Below are 20,773 nucleotides of genomic sequence, written 5' to 3' on the forward strand. Positions count from 1 at the left end.
ATTTCTATTCAGGCACATCCATGGACAGTATGTTACTGCCATAGGTCCTTGCAGCATATTCCTACACGTGTGTCAGCCTGTCGAGTGGTGGCAGCACACAGTTGCTGTTGTGTGGTTTCTTAAAATAGCTTAGAATTTAAGCTAAATAACAATGGGAGGTCTTCAGAAGAAGAAGGTAAACGTTGCTTTATGTTTAGTGCACATGGGGAACACGATGTAGCTAGTGGAAATGTAACCAGTTCAAGGCTGAACTTATGCATTTGTCAAATGGTAGGCCAGTACACCTCGCTGGAGGATGCGGTGCTATTTCGGTTTAGCTATGTAGTTATTCTGGCTAACTAGCTGTATTACGGTACATGTCATGTTTGATGTTGATACGCGCGTCATATATACGCTTTTATAAAGGTAACTATGCGTTGATCATTCGTAAGGAGTGTTTAGTTAGCTAACGGTTAGCTTGCTAACGTTAAATTACCGACTCGGGGAAGCTGGACACCGAGCTAGGAACAGGCTCAGCGATAACACAAACATAATAGAAAACTTATGGCTTATGGCTATGGAGTTTCAAAGCATTTTTTACATTCAGCTTTAAATGACGTTATTTTCCAGTGGGACAGGTTTGCAGATTAAAGATATGAAGCTCAGGTTCATTATATTGTCCATGCGCTTGTAGCCAACTGCAGTACCCAGCTGAGCTATCCATCCATCTTACGTTACGTTTATTTCCCCACCAAGTACGAGAGGGGAGCCGCGACGAACTACATCACCAGGAACAAAGCTCGCAAGAAGTTGAGTTTGAGCTTAGCCGACTTCAGGTAAGCACGACCAAGTTTGGTTGCATGCATTCTGTGGTGTTGTATTGAAAAATACGAACTCGGCCACCATGTGAAATACGTTTTCAGTGTACATCTGGACTCAAGTGTTCGACGAGTCGCTGAGATGTGTATTTTTTTTCCTGTCCCGAATATCCTGTCGATTATAGATATTAAGTGTGCTCTTCCGTCTACAGACGCCTCTGCATTTTGAAGGGAATATACCCCCACGAACCCAAACACAAGAAGAAGGTCAACAAGGGATCCACTGCTCCACGCACTTTCTACTTGCTGAAAGACATCCGCTTCCTTCTGCACGAGCCCATCGTCGGGAAGTTCAGGGAGTACAAGGCATGGACAAATCTCACTCGGCATCGTCTGCGTATTAAGTAGATTGTGGCACATCAATCTGTGGGCACATTCATTTGAAGCACACTACATTACCAACTCACCTTCATAAAAATCGCTTGATGCCCCAGCGTGTCTAATTTTAAGATGTACTTTAATTGCCGTTAATTTAACTAAATTGTGCTTCTTTGTAATACTATTTATTTATGCTATTGGTTGACGCAACTGCTTGATGCAGACGGTGAGAGAGTTTGCCTCTGCCCTGTCTGCGGTAGGTGTTCGTGCGTAAACTGCGAAAAGCGTACGGAAAAGCGGAATGGACGAATGTGCAGAGGCTAAGGGAGAACAAACCGGGGTACAAGCTGGACCACATCATCAAGGAGAGGTGAGACTTCATGCAGAACCACCCGTAACCAGCAGAGGGAACTCTCATTCTTCATGCATGTCTCCCACTGTTTGTCGAATATCTGTCCTGTAATGCTTGACTGTAGGTTAGGGTGGATATATATAATTTTATACAATGTGTGCATTCAGAAAGTCAGTTTGAACATCCTGAAACCGTTATAACATTATACGCATTCACCCTTTGAAGAGTATGTTTTTTTGTTCTTGAACTTCTCTGATTTCAGTTACCAGTAGTTATTGTTACATCAGCATTTTGACATTCGGATAAGATGAATAAATGTGTGCTATTACACCTTAAAGGGTCGATATGGATATTCATATTGTTGTGGCAGAATTATAATGACGACATTCCTTTGTGTGCGTGTGTGCGTGTGCGCGTGCCTGCCTGCGTGTGCGTGTGTTAGGTACCCGACATTCATCGACGCCCTCCGTGACATCGACGATGCCCTGTCCATGTGTTTCTTGTTCTCCACCTTTGCTCGTACCGGGAAGTGCCACGTACAGACCATCCAGCTGTGTCGCCGCCTATCTGTGGAGTGGATGAACTACATCGTAACGTCACGTTCACTGAGGAAGGTAACGGCAGATTCGCTACCCGTCACAATTAAGGTCCTTTACAGTAAAACATCTCTTGCATTACATTGCGTGTTGTTTAGCTAGCCGTTATCCAAAGCGACTTACAGTTGATTAGACTAAGCAGGGGACAATCCCCCACTGGAGCAATGCGGGGTTAAGGGCCTGCTGTACGGATCTTATTGTGGCTACCCCGGGGGTTGTACCGCCAACCTTGCCGGTCCCTCATGTACCTTAACCACTATGCCCTACTGCGCCACAGGCTGCCCCTTGAGTCTTGAGTTGTCTGAACCAGTTACAGCCAGTTACAGCCAGTTACAGCCAGTTACAGCCAGTTACTTCCAACTGCATAGGGCTTTTGACCGGCCTGGTAATGTGTTTTCGAAAGCAACCACAGGAGGTCTACCCCACAGATCTCCACATGCTGGTAGACTGTGCCTGGATGTCTGTAGGCCAGTCAACACATCGTGGCCCAACACCCTCTTAATCTGTGATTGGCCTTTCCTTTTCTTCCTCTTCAAGGCCCGAACATACAGCTTCACAAGGCATGTAGTAGAGGTAGAAATGCAAGGGATTTTCGAGGCCAGGCTTGATATGGTGCTCGATACTATTTAGCTTTTAGGCAAACTAAGCAGTAGGTACACTTAGGGGTAGGAAAAGGCGAGCATTGCTGGGCTGAATGGCCTGTTCTCACCATTATGTTACGTTATCCAGTATTTTTTGTATTTTTTAGCTTTTCGTATCATCCTAGAGCTTTCAATTTGTGTTCCATGCTGTTTAAAGTAAAACGATAGCAATTTTGGTGGACGTACATTACATTACATTAATGGTATTTGGCAGACGCTCTTATCCAGAGCGACGCACAACAAAGTGCAAAGTGCATACCCATAACCAGGGATAAGTGCGCTGAAGGGAGCATCCCCTAGAGCAGGGGTCAGCACGCAGGGTGTGCTGGCTTTCGTTTCCACCTTAAAATAAGCAACCGATTCAGACCCAAGAAACCAGGTGAGGTGAGTTAACTGTGTAATCAACGGCTTTCATCGATCAATTAATGCAAAGTAACAACGAAAGCCAGCACACCCTGCGGCTCTCCAGGACCAGGGTTGCCGACCCCTGCCCTAGAGGGAAGTACAATTTCAACTGCACGTTCGCATGTTTTAGGGTCTGACTGCTATTTTTCTGAGCCAAGTGAAATGGAGACTTATACTTTTACTTACACTTATACTTTTCCCTGCCAGGTTTTCCTGTCCATCAAGGGGATTTACTACCAAGCGGAAGTCCTTGGACAGCCCATCACATGGCTGGTGCCCTATCAGTTTGCCCACAACGTAAGTACCGTTCAACAGCTGCTCTCACAGGAAAATGGCTTCTGTGGCTTGTGTTGTACGCGGATTCATCGACTCCGCGTAAGCTTTTGTATCTAACCTCTTCTCTCCAAGCTAGTGCGACACATAAAATAGAGCAATTTGTCGCAATGTTGGATTATGTTTTTGCAAGTTGGTTGGGGGGTTTTTTTTTTTTTCAAAGGGAAGTGGACATGTCCTCCTTTTGTATATTTTGCTGTGTTTGTACTGCAGAAAGTTTGAGAAGGGATCACATGTAGGTAATATGGAGGGGATTGAACCACTCCCTGCATGCTGGAGAACTGTATGTACCCTCAGTGAGCAATTTATTAGGTGGACCTGGACACAAGCTTGTTAATGCAAATATTTATTCAGCCAATCATGTGGCACCAACTAAATGCATAAAAGCATGCAGACGCGGTCAAGAGGTTCAGCTGTTGTTCAGACCAAACCAAGAGGTTATGGAGCTTATCTCTCTTTTCTCAAATTTACCACGTGACTGAAGATTGATTTGCCCGTCCCTTCTTCTGAAAAGTAAACGGAAGTCCTGTTTGCTGAAGATAAAAGCTGACTTCATGGTGGTAGTGTGACAGTGTCATGTTTGAGGTACTTGGGTTCATGGGTTTCCACATTAATGGTTAACGTGATTTAACAAAAGGATCGTTTGATGTGAACCTGAGTCAATTCACGAGCAAATATGCCACTTCTCATTGGCTTCACACATTGAAAGGAAGTCGCGCTTAATATTTAATTAAACTCACTTTCCGGTGTGGAGCAAGCGATGTGTGACACATAAGATAGATATGTTTTGAGGCCCGTCGTCATTCCAACGGTCTGAAATGAGTATATGTGTTATTGCTCCATATGATCCTTCCGATGGTACAATGACACAGAAGTAAACGGTGTCAGTCACTATGGAGCTGTACCCTGGCTTATGTAAGGCCAGTCTTCCTGCCGTGGTTTCTGTACGTCAGTAGTTCTTGTGACCCCTTGTTGACGAGGTTTCCCGTCTTCTCCTCCAGCACCCGACAGACGTGGACTACAGGGTGATGGCCACCTTCACCGAGTTCTACACCACGCTGTTCGGCTTCGTCAACTTCCGGCTGTACCAGTCCCTCAATCTGCTCTACCCCCCCAAGGTACCCCCCCCCCCCCCCCCCCCCGCAGGTGGCAGCTTTCCAAACAACCTGGCATTATCCAAATAGTTTACGTTTACTGGTTCTGCCGGCCGTTCGTGATGAGTGCGAGTGTTTTGATTGGCGCGTCGGCGAGCCCGCATATTTGCGTGGAGAGGGCAGCGTGTGGTTAGGGTGGCCATGCAAACTGAACTGCTGCTCAGACGGGGTGAGGTGCAAAAGGAACAAAGGGTCAAAGGACAGAGGTGAAAGGGAATGGGATTCCATGCTGCTGTTGCATCATGCTATGGCCTTACAGTAACGCTGACCCCCCCCCTCCCCCGCCCCCAGCTGGACGTGAAGTCTGAGACTGAGCTGAAGCCAGAGTTCGAGGAGGACTACGCCATGGACTCGGAGAGCTACCTTGAGGTACCGCCCTCTCACCCACACCCCCTGCTTTTACTCAGCCCTTAATCCAGGGGTGCAGAACAATGTTTTGGTACAGAGTGTCGGGCCGTCAACTGTGTGTTTTGAAACCCGAATTTAAGGGCTATGAACACAGGCAGAGGGTGAGTCAACATGTCAGTGAGCCTTTTTCAATGATGGGAAGGGATTTACAATGGTCTTGTAACAATGTTTTAACACAAAAATTGTACCTTTTATTATTTAATTTGGTCAATTGCACCTCAATCTGCAGCCGCTGACTGTAAGTGTGTCACTGTGCTACAGCTGTAATACTAGGGTAATTGGTTGGAACAAAAACCAACACACAGAATGGCCCTCCAGGACTGGAGTTGTGCGCCCCTGCCTTAATCCATCAGTTAACCCTTTGAAGAGTAGGTTTCTTAGAATTTCCCTTTTCTGGAACTCCACTGTATTCAAATACCAGTAGCTTATGACACCTGTCTTCTTGGGGCTGAATTGCTTGGCGGTTTTAAGGTGAAAAGGAAAAGCTTCTGTCCTATGGATCTCAGGGGCGGGAGTGAATACAACCAGTGCACCTGCCTGTCGGTCAGTGCCCTCTGCAGGGCCACGTGCAGGCTGGGAGCACAGAGAAGAGGCCCATGTTCATTTGCGCTATGTTGTGTGTGTGGCTTCATTTGAAGGTAACCTCTGATGGATCACGCTGGGGTGGGTAGGTGTGTAATTGTGAGCTTGCAGGTCCGTTTCGGGGGGCCTGAGGTGAGCGTGACGTGGTCCTCTTTCCCTTTCAGAAACTGGCAGCGCTCAGTGCCAGTCTGGCCCGGGTTGTCCCCACGGCGGAGGAGGAGGAGGCCGAACTGGACCAGTTCCCTGCGGAGGGGGTGAGGGGCTTGATCTCACTGAGGGCGCTGGGAATTGTACTTGTGCTACACGTCAGGGGGTTCCTGAAACTAGGATTTGGGTTCCACGAAGGAGCAAGAGTGGATAAAAAAAAAAAAACCCAACTTATGAGCTATGGTGGCACACAGCAAAGGCGTCTGACCGAGGACTGGGGTTCAGGTCCCGGTCCTGCCAAAAAGCTCGGTTTGGCTGGCTCACTTTGAGCGGCACTGGAATAGATTAGGGTGCAATTGCCAACGAAATCGGGAGAAAATGGGGAAACAGCTGATTCTTCTAATCAACGACTAGAGTCTTGGCTAAACACTGTGATTAGCAGGTGTGTAGCTGCTCGGTAGAATCAAAAGCCTGCCCCCACGCCGGCCCTTTCTGGATAAGACTGAGGACCCCTGTCCTATATCCGTGTTTTTAAAACGGTGTACTTCAATCATCAAATCTGGACCCCGAATCCAAATCCGACCCTGGTTATCTTTTCTCCCAGGTAATTAGCTGAACAATTAGTGCCACTGACCGTCTTCACACCTGACTCCCAGGTGAAGGGAGGGTGGAAAACCAGCAATTCTCAGCCCTTTGATCCCTGCTTTCGGTCATTCAGGCTGTCATAGACCAGTATAGGTCATTTTCATACCCTTATAATGGCACCAAAGCCTATTTTACTATGCGTTCAATCCAGTGTAAGCAATTTGCTTTAATCTTTAAGTCCTTTGCTTGTGTTTATTTTTTATTTGCATTTTATTTGCATAAACAGTCCATATTTTACTGTACAATTAATCTATAATTTGCAATTAATTTAAATGGCTTCGATCCATTTTAAAGTTGGAAGGATTGCCTGTCATTGTGAGTGTCAAGGATTATTATTATTATTATTATGAAATGGCTTCTGAACTGTTAGTATTAAGGACAGAGATCAGTCTCCCTCCCTGAACCATTAGCAGTGTGAGAGGAGGTGTCGTGCGGGGGGAGAACGTCTCCATGGTTACGGGCTGAGGTGATAAAACAGAATGATGAAACGCTAGTAGCTTCTCCTGTCTGAGCCTGGAAATTCTTCTGTCTCCCTCCCTCCCTCTCCCCCTCTTTTTCCTCCCATCTCTCTCTCCCACTGTCTTGCCCCCCCTCTCTCTCTCTACATCTCTCACCCCTCTCTCTCCCTCTCTCTCTCTTTCTCTCCCACTGTCTCTCTCCCCCTCTCCCCCTCTCCCCCTCTCTCCCCCTCTCCCCCTCTCCCCCTCTCCCCCTCTCCCCCTCTCCCCCTCCCTCTCTCTCTCTCTCTCTCTCTCTCTCTCTCTCTCTCTCTCTCTCTCTCTCTCTCCCCCTCTCCCTCCCCCTCTCCCTCCCTCTCTCTCGGTCTCCAGGAGGACGCAGAAGTGCTGGAGGCCCGGGATAAGCTGCAGAGGGAGCAGGACGCCCAGAAGAAGCTGTTCGACGGCCTCAGATTCTTCCTCAACCGAGAGGTTCCCAGGGAGCCGCTGGCCTTCGTGCTCCGGTGAGGTCAAAACCACGGGCCCGTACCTCAGGTGTCGCTGCATTACATTACCTCATGTTACTCCACGTTAACCACAGGGACTTACCGTCACAGTGCTGCTCTCTGGAGTTTTAAATGTGCCATAGCCAAGAGGGCGCAGAGGCCCCATCTGTCATGCCATGTCACAGCGCGTCAAACCCACTCCAGCCACTGTCCAGACGTACGCCTTCAAACCCCCAACTGAACCGCCCTCAAACGCCCATCACGAAACGCGTTCAATCTCTTAACTATTTCAGTCTACGTGCGGTCTCATTTCTGGAGGGTGGCTATCAGTCTCTAACGGAAGTCACATTCACCCTCCATGGCTCCATGGGCGTGTGAAAGGTTTAAGGACTGTGTGTGTTCCTCTCTTCTCCAGGTGTTTTGGGGCGCAGGTGTCCTGGGACAAGTCTCTCTGCATTGGGGGTACATATGATGTCACAGATCAGAGCATCACGCATCAGATTGTGGACAGACCCAACACTGACCAGCAGTACATCAACAGGTGAGAGCAAACAGGTTCAGCAGCTTCGCTGTTTATGAGAGGTCAGAGGAGAAGGGCCACGCTGGTCAAAGCTGACAGGAAGTTGACTAATGCAAATAACCACGTTTAACAACGGTGGTATGCAGAAGAGCATCAGGCTACAGCAACAGAAGACCATTAAGTCTAAAAATCTAATGCATACCAAAAACTCATAAAATTCTCACCGAGTGTATTCTCATTATAAGTGGCTTTCGACCGAGTGGTTTGGTGTCTAGCCTTTGGGCGTTCACATCTCTGGTCCGTTCTGCACAGCTGTCCGGAAGCTGAGTTGTTCCCTCTCCCCGCCAACATTCCTGCCCCCCCCCCTCCGGGGCCGGAACAGTCCCACAAAGACCTCTTTCAGGGGTGCTGGATCTGTGGCCCCCCATCTTCCTCTACATCCTGTGGGCAGGGCCGCAGTCACGTGCGACATTGTTCCCTGTCACAAAGCCAGTCATCCCACAGCAAACACAGAATATAATTAAGATGTATAGGGCCCCGAACACACAAACATCCATTTGTATGGATTCCCCATGAAAACTAGTAAGCCTGAAGCATTGCCTGTCAACCCTGTCCATGATGTAATTATTTTAAGCTTTAATTGAGGTGTTCTATTCGATGGATGAGTGAATGTAGATGCGTACTTGGTTATTTTCCCTGGTTTATCTCACCTGTGTCCGGATGTTGATCGTTGTGTTGAGTCGGATGGATGTCATCGCTGCCGCACCCAAAATCTCTAGCCTGTTTGTACCCCAAATGTGCGCTCGAGAGGCCAGCACTTAAATGGTAAATGGTTGGCATGTATATAGCGCCTTTATCCAATGCGCTGTACAATTGATGCTTCTCATTCACCCATTCATACACACACTCACACACCGACGGCGATTGGCTGCCATGCAAGGCACCGACCAGCTCGTCAGGAGCATTTGGGGGTTAGGTGTCTTGCTCAGGGACACTTCGACACAGCGGGGGATCGAACCGGCGACCCTCCGACTGCCAGACGACTGCTCTTACTGCCTGAGCCAATGAGACAACTGCTCTTACTACCTGAGCCAATGAGACGACTGCTCTTACTGCCTGAGCCAATGAGACGACTGCTCTTACTGCCTGAGCCAATGAGACGACTGCTCTTACTGCCTGAGCCAATGAGACGACTGCTCTTACTGCCTGAGCCAATGAGACGACTGCTCTCACTGCCTGAGCCAATGAGACGACTGCTCTTACCGCCTGAGCCAATGAGACGACTGCTCTTACTGCCTGAGCCAATGAGACGACTGCTCTCACTGCCTGAGCCAATGAGACGACTGCTCTTACTGCCTGAGCCAATGAGACGACCGCTCTTACTGCCTGAGCCAATGAGACGACTGCTCTTACTGCCTGAGCCAATGAGACGACTGCTCTTACTGCCTGAGCCAATGAGACGACTGCTCTTACTGCCTGAGGCGTGTCGCCGCAGTTAGCCTCAGGCGTGCCGTGAGTGAGACAGGAGCGGTTTGGGTGACTGACGCGGGCTCTGTTCCGGCAGGTATTACGTCCAGCCCCAGTGGGTGTTCGACTCGGTCAACGCCAAGCTCCAGCTGCCGGTGGTGGACTACTTCCCGGGCGTGAACCTCCCCCCTCACCTGTCCCCCTTCGTGGAGGAGAAGGACGGAGACTACGTGCCTCCGGAGAAGCTCAAACTGATGGCCATCCAGCGCGGGGAACAGCCAGGTAAGACCCAGACCCAGACCCAGACCCAGACCCAGACCCAAACTCAAAATGATTGGGTATGACCTTCTGTTGTACACATTAGTTATTTAGCTGGTGCTTTTATCCAAAGTGACTGATGGTTGAGTAGAGGACAAGCCTGCCTGGGGAAATTTGGGGCCTTGCTTATCTTATCGTGGCTACACTTGGGCTTAAAAGGCTGCAGCAAATTTAGAACAAATATATGGTCAGGATAGAGCAAATATGTAGGCGTGAAATGTTTTTATATTTTTAATATTTTCAAGAAAGTCTGCATATTTGTAATATTTTGCCGTATGTTCAGTTTCTGTGAGAACTGCCTTGCGACGGGTGAGGGGCATAGTCTAAAAAGTAACATTGAATGACTTTCAGAAAGAGAAGAGGAAGAAGAGGAGGAGGAGGAGGAAGAAGAGGATGACGACGACGATGATGAGGAAGAAGGAGAGGAGGAAGAGGAGATGGATGCCGAAGAGTTGACCGATGAGAAGAACCTGAAGGAGATGGAGAAGCAGAGGTCCCAGGGCAAGGTGAGGGGGGTTCTGGCTGCTGCTCGGAGCCGTTCTGTGGGAAGGTAACCGATCAGGTTGACTGATGAACGCTGGCGTGTTTGCAGGCTCTGTCGGTGAAGGTGACCCCAGGGAAGGCCAAAATGGAGAACAAGATGCGCACGGAGCAGGAGGAGAAGGCGGAGGAGAAGCGGCTGGCCATCATGATGATGAAGAAGAAGGAGAAGTACCTTTACGACAAGATCATGTTCGGCAAGAAGAGGAAGGTCCGAGAGGTAAGTCCTTTCGCTCCAGAGTCTCCTCGGAGTTTTACAACCGCCGGGCTGGGCGATTTCCCTCCCTGGGATCTGGTTTGTCTGGAAGAAGACTCTTTGTTGGTTTCTGGTAAACCTTTGGGGGGTGTCTTATACAGCAGATTTATCTTCATTTCTGCTCAAACTGCCTTCTTGCTGTTGAGTGGCGATGACCATTAATGGACTAAAAATACTTGCCAGTGGAAAACTACATTGTGGAAAAAAAACTAAATAGCCGTTTGACCACTTGAAGGTCGTTTAGCCTCAAAGTGTTCAAACTCAGTCAAGCTCCATATCTTCTCTATTCATTAACCAGCCTCCCTTTCCCCCCTGCAGGCAAACAAGCTGGCTGCAAAGCGCAAAGCTCACGAAGATGCTGCCAAGGCTGACAAAAAGAAGAAAAAGCCCAAAAAACAGTGACCGTTCCCTGAGGGAATGATGGACTGTATTATTTTATGTATATGAAAATACACTCTTTTTTTGGAGAGAACAGTCTGCAAATGTTCCATGTTAAAGGTTTTTTTTATTACAGCTGCAAGGATGGGGGAGCGTGCGTGCGCACACGCTATCTGATGGTCCTTGGACATGTGGGAATTGAGAATGAACCTTTACTATGACAAAAAAACGCAAAACTCTTCTGACAGTTTTTTTGATAAGAAGTGGAAAAGTAAGCCTCTGCCCTAATCTTTTGTGGACATTGGACGGGTCTGAATTTGGAATTTGGGCCAAACCTTAAACGATCAGACGTTACCCTGTTTTACTGTAATGTATCCGTTTTATGAGCGATTGGGTCCGTGGGAACAGTAATAAAGTGAGACTGAACCTTGTCCCGCACTCTGTTTTTTATTTGCGCATCTTGCTTGTCATTGAGGTTACTGTCCCTCCCTTTGCGAAGCATTTGGCCACTGCTGTCACACCCAAAGAGAACGAATGGCATCACAACGCACACACTGCCTTGTTTTTAAATCCCTGAGAAATCTGGCTGTGGTGACCTCGCTGATTGAAAGTGTTTGCTGTGTGCAGGGGTGGAACAGAATGGCTGCTTCACACACCAGTTGGTTTCGAAATGTAACAAGTTGCCTACTGTTGCTTCATCTCGGTGACACTCGGGAGTCTTGATTCCCCGCGGGTTTAGAATCGCTGAATAATTTATTGATCCCGTGATGCGTTCGTGTTCCTCCCTCTTGTGTCACGGAGCGTGCCCGGGATATCTGGGATATCTTGACTCCACGTTCTCGGTGTCGTGGGCCGGGACGTGCCTCAGCGTCCAGCGCCGGGCCAGGGGGTGCCCAGGGTGCCAGGGGGGGCTCAGGGTGCCAGGGGGGGCTCGGGGGGGGGCTCAGGGGGGGCCGGGGGGGCCCAGGGTGCCACGGGGGGCTCAGGGGGGGGCCCAGGGGGCCGTGCGGTTGGCCGTGTGACCGGGGCGGGGCTTTGCCTGCTTTCGCACGTCCGTGTGGGGCCGGGCGGGGTCGGGTCAGATGTTTTGCGGTGACGAGCGCGTGGTCCCGCCCCCGGGGGCGCTGTGTCATGCCCCTTTGGCTCGGCCTCTCCATTCTTCCCCCTCTCCCCCCCCCTCCCCGCTCCCCCGTGCCCTCTGCATTCCCTGCATGCCCGCCCAGTCCAGGGCTCGGCCTGGCACTCTCACACGGGCCTCTCACATGGCCCTCTCTGTCGCACAAAAGCGCGAGTGTTGGGATCTGGGTGTGGTGTGGGGGGGGAGGCGAGCTGGGACGCACGTTGCAGCCCCCCCCCCCCCCCCTGCAGTGGAGTGGGATTGGCCTGATCTGACAGCACGGGTGGTTCGGCTGAAAAGGGGCTGATGTGGCTGAGAAGGGTTTCTCACTCTTCATCCTGCTTCCCGGCATTCTCCTCTTCCTCACTTGGGCGGGACCTGGCGTACACCCGTATTTAAGGAGTATGTTCTTGGTGAAATTTCCATACGAGCCCAAAACTAATTAAACTCCCGTTTCATTACATTACTGCCATTTAGCTGATTGAGAGCAGCTGAGACACTATATATATGCCATCCATCTATTATTACTGAAGTAGTTCAGGTAGTTTGAGTGGTTTGCTTGAGGGTTCAATGACTGCACTGCCATGGAATTGAACCTGCAACCGTTTGGCTTCAAGCCCATTTCTCTACCAGTTATACTACACCGATCTCTGGAAGTGCAGATCTTGACAGGTGCCGTGATCTTAACCGCTAGCACAGGGGTCCCGTGTAAGCCTGCTGCTACAGTAGCGCTCTGTTCCTGCTCCATTCTGATGCAAGCAGGACGTGCCCCTTTAGAGCCCAGTCACTGCTGCCTGCCTCTGGTGCGCTCACGTCTCAATGGTCCTCTGTACAGGAGTATAATAAGCCCCTGCCCCCTGTGTGTGTGTCTCTCTCTCACGCACACACACACGCACACACACACACACTCTTGCATGTGCACACACACACACTCTTGCATGTGCACACAATAAGCGCTGGTCCTCAGGCTCTTGGTGACGTGCCGGGCTGCGGCTGGCTGTGCCCCCAGGAGACGTTGGATTCGGGCTGGGTGTTCGTAACGGAGCGGAGGTGTATCAGACGCGCGGGGTGGGGGGGGGAGCAAACGGGAGAAGAGAACGGGGAGGGGGGGGGGTGGGAGCTGGTTGTCAGCTGGGCGCACAACGCACAGCAGAGCGGTGCAGCCAGGAGAACAGCTGACGGCATGCGCACCTCTGAGGATTCGGACAAAAGGGCCAGGTCGCTACGCCCGCTGGCCTGAAACGGGGAGAGGGCGGAACATCTCCCGCCTGGCCAGTGACTGCCGCGGACAGCGGGGGGACTCCGGAGGACTGGCAGCTATCTTTCCCTTATTTTCAAAGTTTCTACACTTTGGATTTATGCTCTGTCGGGTAAAGTATTTTTTTATATGAGATGAGATGCCTATTTTGACATGTGGTTAATTGTTGCTTTGAATAGGTATCATTCTTATTGACTGTTTCTGGCTCTCACCGAAATGTATCTGATACCAATACATGTACAAGGGCTCTGGGTGAAATTATCCAGCCCTGCTGTTATGATAATTAAGTGTCACAAAATCATAAAAAATATTCTAATGTGCTTCAACGTACACACTCCGATGTCTTATTTTGATTTATATTGGTCACATCAGTTGCTGTGGACGTACACAGAAATTCAAAAAGCCTTTTTGAAAAATGCTCTAGTCAGTTTTTGAGATGGAAATAAACTCCTCTTTCTTTTAGTTCCAGCACAGAACAGTGCTTGTTTGCCCCGGGGTGTTTTCAGAGAAATTCCCTTCAATATGAAGTATTAAATGTTATGTCGACGGCTTAACTCACACAGGTGTCACTGGAGCTGCTGTAAGTATCTGACACGTACAGCTGAAGGAATGTGTGCAGCAGCAAACAGTGCATCTACAGTAGGTATGGATGGGCAGCACTATTGAGAGATTGAATGATGTACTAAACACTGGCCACTGCCATGAAAACCTCTGCTGGAGAAAGGGAGGCTTTGTTGAGTACACTTCTTCCCTCGTATTGATACCAACTTGCCCCTTTTTGTATTATCTTGCTAGGGAGGTCTGACATTCATGATAAAAAAAAACAATCTATCCCTGTTTTAATATTGTCTATTAAACAACGGCTCGCAAACATTTTTTTTCCTGTCCTGTTTATTACATTCAGTCGTTAAGTTGTTTTTTAAATCAGTAATTAAAAAAGTCGGATGGCTAATTTGAATGTACAGTCCTGGTTACAGGATGGTTAGATATTATTTTTAATATAATCAATTGGAGTCACCTTGAGGAATCGGGTGTTGCTGAGTCAACAACAATTAAAAAATAAAACCCCATCAAATTAACGAAACAGGAAACGGGATGCTCTGCTCAAACGCCCGCGTGGGTCCTTTTTGCTGCTTGTTTTCAGCTGTTTTCACACAGTGATGAAACTTTCAACTGTGTGTACCTCCCTCTGAAACACAAAAAGCTAAAAACTAACGAGCCACAGGCGAGGATCTGCGGTCATCTGCAAGCCGAGCAGCACTATGAGCCCAACACTGACCCCCCCTCCCCCCCTCCCCCCCTCGAGTGGAGAGCAGGGCTGAAGTCCCTTGTCACCCTGCGATCTGAAAGGATGGGAGAATGCTCCCTCTATCCACCCATAATGGCTCTTTCATACACAGAGACAAAGCAGCAAAAATAGAAAAGAGAAAAATCTGCCTTTTCTGTGGACAGGTCATTCTTTTGTCTGCACCATTTCAGAGACAAAAATCTGAAAATATCTTTGATAAATACCCTTCGTAAATACATAACTGAAGCTCTAAAATGACTTTCTTCTGAAAGGGAGATGATGTCACTGTTTTGAGTAAATATGGGATGCATATCTAAGGAACTTCTTTGAATGTTACGCGACCGCAATCCTTTTGATGAACTTAGAGCGGCCTCGAAAGTACTTTTGTGAATGAAAGGCTTTTTGCGTTAAAAAGCAGCGCCTTTGCCTTTTTGTGCTGAGTCAGCTCTCGTGTCAGCTCCTGCAGCTCTCTGGTTACCTGCCGCTGAAGGGAATCGCTTCATTTGGACGGGATCAGATTCTACACTGATCATTTATTAATTGAATAGTCGGATGGCATTGAAACAAGATGCGGTTCAGAATTACACTTGAAATGACTCCGGGACAATGCGGGATGGATAGTGTTTCTCACAGAGTTGCTTCTCACAGACGTGCCTGTACTCGATTACCTGGCTGACCAGGAATACAATTGGCAATCAACAATGTAACTTCCATGATCATAATGCAAGTATTACCACTGCAGATAAAGTATCAACTTGGTACAGCATTCTGTTGTAATTCCATGATGATAGTTGTATCCTGGTTTGACTTAAACCTGTTTGGATTACGATGAAATAGCAGTTTCCAATGTAAATATCTTTTGGGTAAGCTTGTATCTAATGTGCAAAACTTTATCTTGTGTACTTAACAGTCTTTCCAGATTCCTTACAAATAATGAACACTGGTATCAATAATAGATTTCATAAAAACTAAAAAAGAATTAATTGCAAGGCTTCATTGTGCAAAATGATGGTGGTAACTGAAATTCAGTTAAATATTAATGAAGTATGCCTATGGAGAGACTTAAGCATTTCACAAACTGCTCACAGGTTGAGAGCTATTGGTCTCTTGCTTTTGCCCCAGAGATCCTTAAGGCTGAAATTTCATTTGAAGTTTCATTTGAAGTGAGTAGGATACTTCACCAGTAGCTTTAAAACACTTGAAAGGATGATTTGACATGATGATTTGACAATCAAAATTAGTTGACCTTGAAGAGTTCTTTCCTGTGCCTTTAAAAAGCAAAATTAGGTTTTCAGTTGAAAGTGAAGTGTTCCAAAGTAAATTGACTAAATTAAACTCAATTTTGGCCTTTAGGCACAGTAGACCTCCCTCCTCCCTGTGTTCTTCAGATTCTTTACTGTCCTGACACGTCCCTTTCAGTACAGGGCTGATCCAATGTTCAAGAAATCCCTGCCCAAATGGCCACTAAATGTTTCCGTCTCATTGCATATCTCCTCCCATAGTTTCATGAGATTTGTATGTAAATGGTTGGAATTTCTATAGCGCCTTTATCCAAAGCGCTGTACAATTGATGCTTCTCATTCACTCATTCATACACACTCACACACCAACAGCGATTGGCTGCCATGCAAGGCACCAACCCACTCGTCAGGAGCATTTAGGGGGTTAGGTGTCTTGCTCAGGGACACTTTGACACAGCCCGGGCAGGGGATCGAACCGGCAACCCTCCGACTGCCAGACGACTGCTCTTACTGCCTGAGCCAATGAGACGACTGCTCTTACTGCCTGAGCCAATGAGACGACTGCTCTTACTGCCTGAGCCAATGAGACGACTGCTCTTACTGCCTGAGGCATGTCACCCCAATATAGAAGTATGTAGAGATTCTTCATAGAGAGACTTGTAGTACAAGCTATGGACTTTACTTTTAATAGATATTTTATGAATGTGTAGTGGATGCATCCCTCTGTGACAATTTATGGTTATTTCCACTACTTCCAGCTGTGGTACAGTCACTTTAAGCTAAGCGGGCCGATATATCAATGAACTGGCACCTTATGTTTTCGTAAACACTAGAATGGGGCAGACCGTGATTCTCTGACTCGGGGGACTGACAATTTGACAGTGCAGCACAATTCATTCATGAATAATTGGGCACGAGAGGGAAGCGATCGGCTTGTTGTCAGAAGGATGACGTCTTGGACCTGGACGTGTTTCGGTTGCACTGGGCACGACACAGATAAACTGCCAATTAGGCACCGCGAGGGGGATTCTGCGTGTTAAGACAGAGCGCCGTCGCCTTTTCCGCCGGCATTCAGCGTTGAGAGCCAGTGCATTGAGCGCTAGACCTTCCTCGCGTGGGTGCCTACCCAATGAGGCTGAGATCATTTTCACAGTTATATTGTCCGCTAATGCTGATTTCAGTGCAGATATGCTTCAGGGAATTTCACATGGCCTGAAATATGATCCCAGTGCACCCCGCAAGGGCCTGGCTGTTCTGTTGAAAAGGAACAGGTTGCCATGGTTTCTCTAATGGCTGTTTCGTTCCAGGTGGCCTCCAAGCCGTGACCATGTTAGCCAAGCAGGGGAGGCAGGGGAGGCAGTGGAAGTCCATGTGCAAGGGGCTGGTCCTGGGCACCCTCCTGACCAGCTGCATGATCCTGCTCTACTGCCTGTCTACTCCCCAGGTCCAAATCGATGTGCCAGAGTAAGTCTACTGGGCGGTCTGTAGCGTAGTGGTTAAGGCACATGACTGGGACCCGCAAGGTCGCTGGTTCGATCCCCGGTGTAGCCACAATAAAATCCGCACAGCCGCTGGGCCCTTGAGCAAGGCCCTTAACCCTGCATTGCTCCAGGGGAGGACTGTCTCCTGATCAGTCTAATCAACTGTATGTCGCTCTGGATAAGAGCGTCTGCCAAACGCCATTAATGAAATTAAATAATGAAGTCTGTGTTACGACCCTGCGTGCGGTTGCTGTGTGTGTTTCTCTCGCTCTCTCTCGCTCGCATGCTCTTCACAGACTGCTGACACACTACGTTTCCATAACCTGGACATTGATTTTTACATGATTTCATCACATTACTCACCCCCCTGTCTCACATAACCCCAGAAAGTCATGTCGGATTAAGTCTGGAATCACAAAACCATACAGTCGCACAATCACAAGAAACTCTTGAAAACGCAATCATTTTCATCATTAAATTCATCATTAGACCTCATGAAATTACATTGCATTTACAAATCTGCTTTTGCCTATATTGTATGTTTCTATTTAAAAATGTGTATATACTGCATGTATACATAAATAACTTCATAATTCATATTTTTTTCCGTTGACAGGGTCCCAGTGCCCTACTCCTGTGCTCACCGGCCAGCACGAGCACACGCTTGGGCGCTGCCCGTATCAAACAGCTCCCAGAATGCCGCGGGGCAGTCTGGAACGTGCACGTCGAAGGTGGACATCATGTTCATGAAGACCCACAAGACAGCCAGTAGCACCTTCATCAACATCCTCTTCCGCTTCGGGGAGAAGCACCGGCTGAAGTTCGCCTTCCCCGACAGCCGCAACGACTTCTTCTACCCCTCCCCGTTCCAGCGGTCGCAGGTGAAGGACTACCGGCCCGGCATGTGCTTCAACATCATCTGCAACCACATGCGCTTCGACGAGGCGGAGGTGGCCAAGCTGCTGCCCGCCGACACCGCCTACATCACCATCCTGCGGGACCCCGCCGAGCTCTTCGAGTCCTCCTTCCACTACTTCGGCCGCCTGGCGCCCTTCACCTGGAAGATCGCCGGCGAGGACAAGCTCTCCGAGTTCCTGCAGGACCCCGCTCGCTACTACGACCCGGAAGGCTACAACTCCTTCTACCTCAAGAACCTGCTGTTCTTCGACTTCGGCCACGACAACAACCTGGAGCCCGGCGACCCGCGCGTGGACGAGAGCCTCCGCGCCATCGAGCGCCGGTTCCAGCTGGTCATGCTGGTGGAGCACTTCGAGGAGTCCCTCATCCTGCTCAAGGACACCCTCTGCTGGGAGATGGACGACCTGCTCTTCTTCAAGCTCAACGCCCGGAAGGGCTCCACCGTCTCCAAGCTGACGCCCGAGCTCAAGGCCAGGGCGCTGCAGTGGAACGGGGTGGACCGGAGGCTGTACCAGCACTTCAACGCCACCTTCTGGCGGAAGGTGGAGGCTTACGGCCGGGAGCGCATGGCCCGGGACGTGGAGGAGCTCCGCAGGAGGAACGAGGAGATGGCGGCCATCTGCATCGACGGCGGGCGGGCAGTGGAGGCCGCCAGCATCCAGGAGACGGCCATGCAGCCCTGGCAGCCCATCGGGGAGAAGTCCATCATGGGCTACAACCTCAAGAAGAACATTGACAAGAGACATCGCAAGCTGTGCCGCAAGATGCTCACGCCGGAGCTCCAGTACCTGACAGAGCTGGGGGTCAACCTGTGGATAACCAAACTCTGGGGTCGCGTCAGAGACATCATCAACTGGTAGCCACTCCTACTGTGCCAAGGACCAAGCAAGAGCCATGAGAGAACCACAAAGGAAGTCAGAGCGATGGGAATAAGGACTAATCTCTTTGGTAGATGTCCAGCAAAGGACCCTTACGAGCGCTTCAGCTTTAGGACAGACTAAAGCTTTGCAAGCTCTCGGTCCGGCTGTTTGGGACATGATGGTTTGCACCCATTAACTGCACAGGATTTTAAGTGGAACAGACTCCTCATTATGGGCCTCGGAGCTTGTAGTCATCCTGACAGTATTGTACCGACTCTTCCCTCATGAACAATGCTGTTTGCACAATGCCTTTTATAAAATAGGTGCCCGGGAAATGGCACAGAGTCCTCACTGTTATTCTAAATAAACCCTTTCTTAGACTGTGATCTTCCCTTTTGTGTGTGCCTTACAATTTCTGTTATCAGGAGATAAAAGCACTGGCATGTTTTTATAGAGGCATTATGTGGCAGAAAATGACTGGTCAGTCCATTTTTTCCTTTATAGTCACTGCATTGCGCAGAGTTTGTGTTTAATTGATGTTTTGATTGGATTACTGAATAAATATTTGCAACGTATTAAAAAACAACAAACCACTCATTCAAGATCTGCTCAGTTTATACTTCCAGATGTCTTTTTGTTTTCATTTCACCTGACCACGAGTTGGCCACTAATCTGTGTGAAAAAGTCATGCAGACCACCACTGATACTAAGCAGCAAATGTTACTGTTCCTTATGAGAACTCACATGCCCCTGATGTGTACTTTCAAAATGAAGGTGCATATGTGTTTCACAGTTTTTTTGTTTTTTTTAAAGCAAATAAAGAGAGTTATTTTGCAAGAGAAAGTGTGATTCTTTGTTGTCATCTTTGCCCACCAAAAACTTTCCTTTGAATGTATCACCAGAGTGCTCTCATAAAGAGGCCGTTTCAGAAGCCCGAGGTCTCAAGTACAAATACGACAATGGGAATAATGTATGCTGTGGTTTCTCAGAAAGATACGGTGTCTGGCATAAAAAATGGTGCTACTTGCAGTTTCTTACCAGTAATATATTACAGTGAAGCATAGGTTGTAATGCAGTAAGCCAACAAATAAATAAAGAAGTAAACTATAAATGAATGCATTTTCAATGAGGTATTCAATTCACTAGACTCGACTGGATGAAAGGTCACACCCACCCCTTTTCCAGTTTTTAGCGCAAACGCTAGAGAGCAGCGCTGAGCAATATGGATGCAGTTAACTTTATTAGTTCCAGGAATTAATAAGCGTGATTTCGTCATGAAATTATGTAACTTTTTTAAGAATTATGAGTAGCTTTTTATAAAATAGGTGCTTGGGAAAAAAATAATTTCTCATAAGAGATATAACAAACGGGGCAGCACGGATGGTGCAGTGGGTACCACTGCCACCTCACAGCAGGGTGGTCCTGGGTTCCAATCCCCGTCGGCCGGGTCCTCTCTGTGCGGAGTTGACATGTTCTCCCCGTGTTTGCGTGGGTTCCTCCCACAGTCAAACACATGCAAGTTAGGCGTCGGTATGAGTGCGCGAGTGAATGGTGTGTGCACCATGCGATGGACGAGCGACCTGTCCAGGGTGTATTCCTGCCTTTCGCCCAATGTATGCTGGGATAGGCTCCAGCCTGTGACCCTGTTGAGGATAAACAGGTTAGGATAATGAATGAATGAATGATATAACAAACAATATTTCATTTGAACACATTTGAACACAGCTTTGGTTCATGTACACGTCCGTGC

General features: G+C 48.5%; 2 protein-coding genes across 3 annotated transcripts; both read left to right on the top strand.

Annotated features, from left to right (window-relative positions):
• Positions 1-33: 33 nt before the first annotated feature.
• Positions 34-11,291, top strand: pes (pescadillo). Its single transcript, XM_061260179.1, has 15 exons — positions 34-175; positions 736-815; positions 1,010-1,163; positions 1,436-1,545; positions 1,970-2,141; positions 3,377-3,466; positions 4,504-4,620; positions 4,948-5,025; positions 5,811-5,900; positions 7,269-7,399; positions 7,797-7,922; positions 9,466-9,650; positions 10,038-10,192; positions 10,279-10,446; positions 10,801-11,291. Exons 1-15 carry the CDS (start codon positions 152-154, stop codon positions 10,882-10,884), a joined length of 1,764 nt encoding a protein of 587 aa, XP_061116163.1. The 5' UTR covers positions 34-151; the 3' UTR covers positions 10,885-11,291.
• A 1,896-nt stretch (positions 11,292-13,187) lies between these two features.
• Positions 13,188-19,866, top strand: gal3st1a (galactose-3-O-sulfotransferase 1a). 2 transcript variants are annotated; one of them, XM_061261386.1, is made up of 3 exons: positions 13,188-13,347; positions 17,072-17,228; positions 17,862-19,866. In XM_061261386.1, exons 2-3 carry the CDS (start codon positions 17,092-17,094, stop codon positions 19,021-19,023), a joined length of 1,299 nt encoding a protein of 432 aa, XP_061117370.1. In that variant the 5' UTR covers positions 13,188-13,347; positions 17,072-17,091; the 3' UTR covers positions 19,024-19,866. The 2 variants fall into 2 exon arrangements, with proteins under 2 accessions (XP_061117370.1, XP_061117367.1); XM_061261383.1 differs by lacking the exon at positions 13,188-13,347 and having other exon boundaries at positions 15,778-17,228.
• Positions 19,867-20,773: the final 907 nt, after the last annotated feature.

Source organism: Conger conger, chromosome 11 (genome assembly GCF_963514075.1).
Source record: "Conger conger chromosome 11, fConCon1.1, whole genome shotgun sequence".
In the NCBI taxonomy this organism is placed as follows: Eukaryota; Metazoa; Chordata; class Actinopteri; order Anguilliformes; family Congridae; genus Conger; species Conger conger.